Source organism: Chelonoidis abingdonii, chromosome 3 (assembly GCF_003597395.2).
Source record: "Chelonoidis abingdonii isolate Lonesome George chromosome 3, CheloAbing_2.0, whole genome shotgun sequence".
NCBI classification, from domain to species: Eukaryota; Metazoa; Chordata; order Testudines; family Testudinidae; genus Chelonoidis; species Chelonoidis abingdonii.
Window position 1 is genome coordinate 122,702,498 of NC_133771.1, and position 9,926 is coordinate 122,712,423.

The following is a 9,926-nucleotide window of genomic DNA, read 5'->3' on the forward strand; positions in this document are numbered from 1 at the left end:
AGTAACACATAATTGGTGCCACCTAATAAGTGACCATGATGACGTGTTTTCAGAGGTCTTAATTCCTGTTGGACAAAGAAACTAGCACATCACAAAATGACGACAAATGCAATGGGTGATTCTAAAGGGGAACCCCAGGATTGAATAGTCATAACCTATTCCCCCCAATAAGTGAGTCCTTCAGTGTCAGGTTCAGTTAGAGTAGCATGGGGAAAGCCTACATTGCAGCTCCCACTGCTCTACCTCTTCTGTGAAAAAGAAAACAACAAATTTCCACTATAGTTTATTTAAGACATTTAGCTCTAATCATTGTAAAAATGTTATTTGGTATCAGCAGCACATTATTCTTTTCTTCTACCATAATCAGAGTTCTATTCCCAATGCAAACACATCCTACCAGATTTATGTTTTGGGGGCCTTACTAAGAAATCTACTTAGACCTAGAATTTTCTTCCTTCTGATGGGTGACAATCACTCCAACTTGTACCTGACAGATACAGCACAAGTCTTCTAGCATGAGCCAGACTGTGCTTTCCTGGAAATTACTTTGTGCAAGATGTTAACATACAAAATATAATCCTATACAGAAAAAATATTAAAATTCAAACAAATGCATTCAGAATGTTGGTTTCCCTGGATCTTCTATGATCTTAAGTACTGGCTTGAGTTTTATTAGATTTGTGCTTCTGATAGTTTCTTGTGTGCCACTAGAAGAAAAAATAATTCAATCTAAAAGTGAATTATAGCAGACTAGTAAGAGTAATGAAAACTTCTAATTCCATTTTTCAGAGTGGTTCCTTTAATGCACAATAGTTGTAGCAAAGTAAAAAGTCTGGCACCAGACACCTTGCCATTAGCTAAAACATTTTATATCTCTACAGTGCATTTTGTGGAGTTTCCTTAGCTCTACAAATTCCTGAAATTTATGAGCATTTTTTATTGCTTCCAATTTATTCATTATGGGTACAGAGCTTAGAATGCTTCATCTATAATTTGTTTTTACCAGTATTTTCCCACCGCTCATGAGTAAACATATACTATGGGCAAAATTCTGCATTCTTCACTCAACCAAAATTTCCTTTGACATCAATGAGAGTTTTGCCTGAGTAAGGGCTGCAGGATTTAGCCCTTTTTATTAGTAAAACCTTAGAAATGGTATGCAAGTGTAGTAATTTGTAAGCTAGCCTTTACATTTTTCGTCTAGTCCACTACTGAGTTCAAATCACATGCTTTTATTGTGGGGACAAAAAAGGAAGAGGGCTGCAGTTAGAGTTCAGTGTCCATAGGGCATCTTAAAAATAATTTAAAAAAAGAAGAAAAAGAAATGTAATTTAATTACATTCTTGTAACTCTGGTCAATTTAGTTAGTCTTATTCAGCCAATTCTGCTGTCAGTGAAGCATACACACCTCTCATTGAACTAAGTAGAAATTGCATGTGCTTATCTTTCTTTTTCTGCATGCCTGCCTAGGATAAAAATCATTTTGAAGTTCGTTCCTACTAATTAACCATCTTGGTATTCCCACTATTATAAAATCAAAGGGTCAAAATCTTATCCTTTGTAACCTCACTAAGTCAGTGGTCTTGCATAAGTCTGTGAATGCTTCAGCAAACAGACCCTAAGTTTTGTAGCAGCATCACCTACTCTGCTTTCTGTTGTCACAGGATTGTTCCTTTTGAACTTCAAGAAAAATCAAAATCATACCTTTTAATATATTAAATTATGAACCTGTGTAATACAACCAATGTATAAGCATACCGAGCCCAGCACACTATCTGATATATTTTGATATTAAATTCCATACATTCTCAATTTTGGATGTTTTTATTTGTTTGTTTTATTAACTTTGTTCCCAATTTAAAGTTTTGCTGTATAATAAAGGTGAGGAATGATGAGATCTTTGCATTATATTGTGCTCAGAAATACTGGGAATATAGAATCTTATCTTCCTTGATTTTTGCTGGAGGACTAAATTAGGACTGGAGATAGAGCTATTTTAGAAAATTCAGGGTAGGTTTTTAATATTAAAGATAAACAGAAAAAGCCAACCATTTCAGACTACCTTTATGTCATAAAGAAGTAAAAATAAAATATTTTTTTCTTTCTTTTGCTTTTGTAGGTTACCTTTAAAACCAGCACTAATATTATGACACTCTAGTTTCAGATTTTTGTTTTTTTTAAAGACGGGGGAACTGTAAGATTTGTAAACATATAAATTTACTTTCTTTTGAGGAAGAAAATGAATGTGAGAGAAATTGTCTGAAACATTATTTGCTCTTCTCTTATAAAGATCTTTAGGTTCAAGTCACTATTTTTTGACTGAAATATCCCATGTGAATTAGAATATCTTGAATGATCTGTGTGGATCAAGTTGAGAGAGAGTATGAAACTACGATTTTATTCTACAGGTCTATAGGGAAGATTTATTAGAGGGTGAGTAACTCCTAAGCTGCTCTTATCATAGACAGGTATGCAGAAAGGCAGGAAGTCACGCTAAGCAGAATGTCCTTTATTGAATTTTCAGTGATGCCCTTTGATTATAGATAACATTGTTTCCTCTTTCTTTTTCTTCCAACTTACCTACTTCCACCAGGCTCTAATTTCACCTAGCCAACTGAAGCTTACATTGAATTTGTATAAGAACTGATGAAAAATTAAAGATTGGTATGGAAACTTAGCTACAAACTTTTCCCAAGACCACAAAAACCTCTACCAAGCTAGTCTACTGTTTGAGAAGTAAGATAATAGACAAGATTAATAATATGGCTCTGATTCTCTTTAGCATGCTACTAAGTGAAGGTGCTAAAATAATAATTAAAAAGCAGAGAGAAATACTTGTGATATTTTATTATTAAACAAAAAGTGATTTCCAACTTTATATTGTTCAGATATCAAACTCAGTGATTTGATCTGCAAATTAGTTTAGCTTCCTACAGCCTTATTTGAAACCATAGGAGAAAATTTACTTGTTAGAACTAACGGTCGTGTGGGGCACTTGATTATTTATGCACATACTACCTATAATGCTTTTTAGCATACAAAAAGAATTTGACAATTGTACAGAGAAAAATGTGAAATATTTCAAGCACATCATCTTAATATTGCTAAATATTATAACAAGGAACTCCATATACTTATGGCTAACAGCTTATAGTGCAAACAGATAAATGTGATTTTCCACACAATGTACAGGTGTTTACTAAAAGTTTACTAAAAGTTTAGTACTGGGAGATTTCTGTAGCATTTCATTTTGTATTTTAAACAACTGAGTTTCTGGCCCTTTTTAACACAAAGGATATCAGCATGAACTCAGTATTTCCCAGACAAAATATTTTTCTCACTTGTTTTTAAAAGGACACATGAGTTTATAAGTTGTAATGTTTCACTATTTAGATGTCCTTTTGTTTTGATGTTTTCTTTTTTCAATTTCATCATCAGTTTCCTCCTATAGATAGTCAGGATTAAGTACTGGCTTTCTGGCACGTGACATCAGCTGTTGTTCGTAAATCTCTAGAATTACTGAAGTTATAAAGTAATCACTTTTCTGATAACCTTTCATTTCAAAAAATGTCCAGTTTAACACACTAGCAAACATTTTTACACTAATATAAAAAACTAAAATAAAAAAGGCTTAATTGATAGTGCAATTTTACTCACATTTTGGAGCATGACAGAAATGATACACCAAATAGAAGTTGGCTGATTTACAGTGCTGGGTTCATACGTTAATTAAAGGGAAAAAAAATGTTGCATTCTCTAGCAATGTGTTCTATGCTGAAAATGAACTCTGATAAGTGAATGGACATGACAGATAAGCAAGTCAGCCTAATATACTAGAAAATACATATTCCATCTCCTCTGCCTTCCCTTCTGCCTACTTTAACATTGCATCCAAAAGATAAAATTCAGCTCTTGGATCTTAATGGAGGATGCTGATTCCATATTCTGCTCTCCCTCCATGGAAAGGTTAATGTCAGATCCATGCATGGGAAAGCAGATCCTTCATACAGAAAGACCAGAATATTAGAGTCAAGATCAACCATGACAGTCTGAGCAGAATTCTGACAGTAAAATTTGCTGTGGCTGTAGCAACTTTAACTAACCCCTTCATTTCTCCTGCTTTAACCCCTCCCCACCACCATCACAAAGATTTAAAAATAACAATAAAAAGAAACATGTGAAACCCTGACCTCATTGAAGTGAATAGGAATTTTGTCATTGACTTCAATGGGAGTGTTGTTTTATATTCAAGTAATCCACTAGTTTTAATGATAATTCATTGCTAGTAATTTAACAATAGTGTTTATTAGATGCATAGTTAACATATATACAGAACATCTTAACTCAGGTCAGTCCATCAGTCTAACCTAAAACCAGCAGCCTTCTCTGGCTGTCATCTCCCACACCCTGAAGATTCTATTCATTATCTTAAGTATAAATATCAATCGAGTTTATATCTAAAGAATTATTATGATAGAGGATAACTACCTTATTTGAATCTGAAATATAGAGTATGTATCTATACTGGTAGAAATTGTGCTCAGAAAGCTCAGTGGGATCAGGCTTTCACCCCAGAATCCTCATTAAGCTAATAGCATTATAATTAGTGAAAGGATAGCTATAGAGTATGATGTGATGACTTTGCAAACTAGATGACATAATGTTAGTAAGGGAGCGACTATGGAAAAATAGACTTTGTTAAATTTCTGAGCATGTCCAGTCTGAGCTAGGTGCTTCCAGAAATCTGAGCAGAGTACTCACACAATGTAATGAAAATCCTATGCCACCTCTCCAAATATCCTTTTGTAAGGCCAACAGACCCTGCTTGTAGGCGGGTGGGATTAAACTGGTAGTCCCTGGAGCTTAGTGCATGAGCTTCAAGTCTTAGACCTGTTAGCTAAGGGTGTAGAGCAGATTCCTTAAACTCTCTCTCAGTGGTTTTGGTGCCACTAGAGGGGACAGAATATCACACCCAGAAAGTGTGTGGGTTACACTCTCTCAAGGATTTGCTAAATGTTACTGAAGTCAGGTCTTTACAGTAGGCAGGAAGTTTCTAAAGCTTGATGGAGCTATTAGAAGGGTAACCTTTAGGCACTATTGCAGCTGAAATGTTATTAACTCTACCAAAGCAAAAACTAGAATTTTGTGCAGACTATTGGCCAGCAGGAAGGATTTCTGTGATATTTAAAGTTTCACTCACTAAATAGTCATACTAGAGCAGTGAGTGTATCAGAGCTTTTTATGCGGACACAGCAGCAAAATGAGGACAAACACATGCATGGAATTAAGCAGCAGCCTGCAACTTTTATTAGACTTTAACACAGCAGAGGAGCGCTACTCTCCAATCACTCATACTCTCCTATACTAGACATTTAACTGGCTCTAGTGCAGGGGCTATGTAGCTCCTTACCCTATAACCCACAACTCAGGGTAGGCTGTCCTCAGGACTCAGTTCTCCCTGAGTTCTAGCACTTTCTCTGCCATCAGGAGGATTCCATGAACCCAGCACCAAAATCTCAGGTCTTTTACCTCTGGGACCAGTTCATTTTATTCTCTTAACTGCACTGGAAACCAGAGCTGAAGGATGCTCCTCATGGCCCCTGTGCAAGGTTAAATCCTGGGAACTGGGGAATGCTGGGCAATCAGCACCCGCTTCTCCTCAGCTGGCTAATGGGTGCCAGAAACTGCCAGCAGGAGGCGCTACCTAGTGTCCCTTAGTCTTAGTGGATGTCTGACCCTATCAAGTTCCCCCAACCTGTTGAGGCAGGTGGCTGGCATACAGAGATTATAATATTAGGTAGAATCACTATATCATTACTAAGCAACAATTGAAAGACAAATCAGGAAAAATAGAAAACTTACTTGCATTTACAGCTATTCCATAGGCAACTATCTTATGAAATGTGAGGTTTTTATCAAGTTGTCTCCTCAGTGCTCCTCTACAACACTTGGCAAAAAAGCAAAATTCATTTTACAAGTTATAGTTAACTCAATTTACTATTTCCAACTCACACATAGGGAAAAGGGGATGGTGAGTTCAACAGCTATTTTTTTTTTAATTAAGCAATTGCATGCAACATATTGACATGATTTATTCAAGTATTTCTCACAGGGATTCAGTACACTTGGGGGTTTAATGGCAGAAATCAAGTGGAAACCAATTATTGAAGAAGGTCTTGATCATGTAAGTTCTTATGTAGTGTATAAAGAGTGTGCACATTATTACAGTATTGCCAACTCCTGTGATTTTATTGCAAGTTTGGGTTTTTTCTTAAAGCCTTGCCTCCTGGAATCATGTGAGTATGTGAGAATCTCAACTTTCATTGGAGTCATAAGGCTTCACCTGTGTGTTCCTCACTTTGGCCTTCATCTTGCCACTAGACAGGAGTAACATGATGGATACACAGCAACGTTCTCCATTAATGCAAGTTGAATTCCCCTATACTCCTTGTCTACACCGTCACATTTTACTTTGTGCTTATATGCACAACACTTTGCATCACCAGTATTATGCAGAATCTAGCCCTAAATAGTATTGCCTCTAACAATTACATTCCTTTGAAATTTTTGATTTGGATAACATTGATGAGCTATAGAAATAAGAGAAAATAATACATGGATTTCAAAAACTGTACTTACAATGCTTGTTCCTCTTATGAATGAAATAAGGTTTCTACTGACTGGTAGCAGGATTAACATGCAGTTAAAATTAAGGCATGTTGCAGAAGCTCTCGCCCAAGCCAGTGTTGACTGTACACATAATGGTATAAAAAATTATATTACAAATGTGGGGATTGGTTAAAGAAAAAAGGAAACATATTAAAAAGCAAGTCTCTCACTAGGAAAAATTACTGAGTATCAGCAAAAGTAGTACAGTAGAGGCTGATAATAAAATATGGATGTTTGCAACATTCTCCTTTGAAAAGGTGCTTAGCAGTCTATCTCATACTTACACCCAGCATAACCCGTGTATAAAGGTAAGCATCATCTTCTTCATACCAGTGGAATGTGTCAATAAACAGATATATATTCAATCCCAGCCACACCAGCTACAATAAAAATGGGGGGCGGTTAAGTGATTAATATTTTACTGCATATTAAATCATTTATGGTATTCTTTCAAAAGGACCTGGGGAGTATTTTAATACAAGTATGAAACATAGTTCTAGAAGATCACAGAAGTTAGAAATGGAAAATACCTATCAGACTGAGTCTATCTTTTGGCAAATGCAGGATATAGTCCCCCAATAGAGGACATATCATCACATAATAAATGTCAGATAGTACACTTGTTCTTAGGTATAAGATGTAGCATGGTAGTGTATGTGTTTGCAAAAGGCAATAACAATGAAAACTAAAGACTTCCAGAAGTGAAAAGAGTTGGGAAGGTTGAGGGAACTCCCTTACCCAAAAAATCAGAAAATAATTCAGAGCACAATTTCAAATACAATTATAAACTACTGTTCCCTTAATCTGAGAAGTAAAATGCTTAAAAAAATACAGTAAGACATTAAATTGTTTTAAAGGCTATTTATAAAAGTTGTTGAATACTTTATACAGGTTTTACATTTCACTTGTTCATTTACTGTAAGCAAACCATAAAAAACCTCTTAAACAAGCTTAAAATACTTATACATAGCCAATTAGGTTTTTTTTTTAATATTAAAGAGGTACTTACTAAAACCAGGACTGACAGACTTTCACTGAAAATCCAGCATCTCATCTTGATTGCCACTCTTTTATGTTAATAGCAATTCACTCTTGCATTATAACATAACCTGAGTTCTCTGTACATTCCTCAAGGTTTTCTACTAACTACTTTTTGTCTTGAGATCTTAATAAGCGCCTACCGGGAGCTGCAGCTCTCTCTAGGAATTTTCTAATTAAGGACTTCCTGCTAAGAGCAAATCACCAAACTGACATGCCTTATGACCTGTGTAAATACAAAGCTGCTCCGTGTCCAGTGATTCCTCTTTCAAAAGTTATTTTACAGAAAATGAGAGCTAGGTTCATTAGATTATCCTTATTTACCATTCTGGGTTGGCTTTCACCACAGGTTCAGCAGAAATTAACATAATTCTTCCTGATGCAAGTTGTTAAAATACCAAACAGGAGGGAGAATTCATTATGTATATATCTTAAACACACAAAATTATCTTAAAAGAACTTGATGGTTGCAAAATCAAGCACTCAAAAGTTAGGAAATGCCAGAATAAAAGTTGCCAATACAACCTTAATGCAGACCCTTTGTGAGTATGTATTATGATACAGACCTTAATTACACGATCAGACTAACACAGCTGCCCCTCTGATACATGATCAGATACTACTTTTTCCTCACAAGACCCCTGCTTTATTCAGAGCACAAGATGGACAGTGCTCATTTAGTGAGGTGCTATTCAGTATTTTGTTTTAGCCTCATTGTGCAATATATGGTTCTGTGCCCTATTCAGACTCTGCTCTGAATACAAAATTAATTTCCTTATTGGCTTTTCTATGATGCTTATCAATATAGGATCTGACTGCTTCACAAATATTAACAAATTTATTTTCACAACACCCTGTGAGATGAGGACGAGCCAAGGCACAGAGAGATTAAAGTCAAAAGCATCCACTAATTTTTGGTGCCTAAAGCTTGACCTGCAGTGTACTCAGTATTATATAGCATTTATATGTTCAAATCACAGCTCCCAATGACTTCAGTTGCAACACTGAGTGCTCAGCACTTCTGCAAATCAGACTCCAGTTTCTCAACTCAGGCACCCAGAAAATTAGGAACATATAATTAGTGGCCACTTGTGTAAAGTTTGCTTTAAGTGACTTGCCCAACATCACACAGGGACTCTGGGCTAGATCCATAAAGGAGACTTAGGGCTTGTCTAAACAGGGACACTAAGGAAATTTGATCTGAATTAACTAAGGGCATGGCTACACCTGCAGACGTAGAGCGCTGGGAGTTAAACCAGCCTTTGGAAACTGCAGCAGGGAAAATGCTGCCTAGTGTTTACACTCTCAGCTGGAAGCACACTGGCGTGGTCACATAAGCAGCTCTGCAACACCACAAAGAGCAGTGCATTAGGGTAGCTATCCCAGTGTTCAAGTGGCTGCAATGTGCTTTTCAAATGCGGGGGGTGGGGTGGAGTGTGACAGGGAGTGTGTTGTGTGTATGTGAGGGGAGAGAGAGTGAGTTTTTGGGGTGCTGAGAGCGTGTTAGCATGCTGTCGTGTAAGTTCAGACCCCTCCCCGCCCTGCTTCTCTCTCACACACTCACAGCAAGCAGCATTCCACACTAATGGTTGCTTTGTCCCAGAGCAGATAAGCATGCCAGTTGTCAGAAATGGAGCTTTGAAAGGGCATATCTGCATTCCTTCAGCCGAATTCAAAACAATGACAAGAGTGGCCACTTGACTTAAGGGAATTATGGGACGTTTCCAGAGGTAGATCAAAGCTCAGTAATGCAACAGCTCATTCACACTGAGGCTGGGGCATTTCAGCCGAGGCGCAGCAAGCGTTATGCTTCTTGTAGAGGTGGATTACCAGGAGCGCTCCAGCTGGAGAGTCCAGGCGCTCTAAGTGCCTTGCCAGTGTGGATGGGTGGGGAGTTAGGGTGCCTGGGGCTGCTTTAATATGCTGTAATTTGCAAGTGTAGCCATGACCCTAAGGTGTGAATTTAAAGTGGATTAGTTAAACTGCATTAAACCTCTGTGTGGACACTCTCATTCAGAATGAAAGTGGCCTTAATTTGGTTTAACCCATAGACTCAGCCTTGCAATGCCTAGCATTTAGGTGCCCTGCCACATACTGGAACACACACCCCGCTAGGCGTGCAGGCTCCCTATCCAATGCAATGGGGAGAGTTAAGTATCCACAAAATCCAGCATGCTGAGTCAACTAGCCTACAGAAGAAAATTCTAAGGAGAGGGGTG

The 9,926-nt window shown here is 37.2% G+C and overlaps 1 protein-coding gene across 1 annotated transcript in view; it reads right to left on the minus strand.

The window, feature by feature from the left end:
* NOX3 (NADPH oxidase 3) overlaps positions 1 to 7,723 on the minus strand; it is a 50,871-nt gene extending 43,148 nt beyond the window's left edge. The window contains exons 1-4 of the mRNA XM_032772086.2: positions 7,679 to 7,723; positions 6,954 to 7,049; positions 6,640 to 6,750; positions 5,863 to 5,947 (exon numbers count right to left, since the gene is read on the minus strand). Of these exons, the coding sequence (XP_032627977.1) occupies positions 5,863 to 5,947; positions 6,640 to 6,750; positions 6,954 to 7,049; positions 7,679 to 7,723 (337 nt within the window). The remainder of the gene's footprint in view (positions 1 to 5,862; positions 5,948 to 6,639; positions 6,751 to 6,953; positions 7,050 to 7,678) is intronic.
* Between the last annotated feature and the right edge of the window lie 2,203 nt (positions 7,724 to 9,926).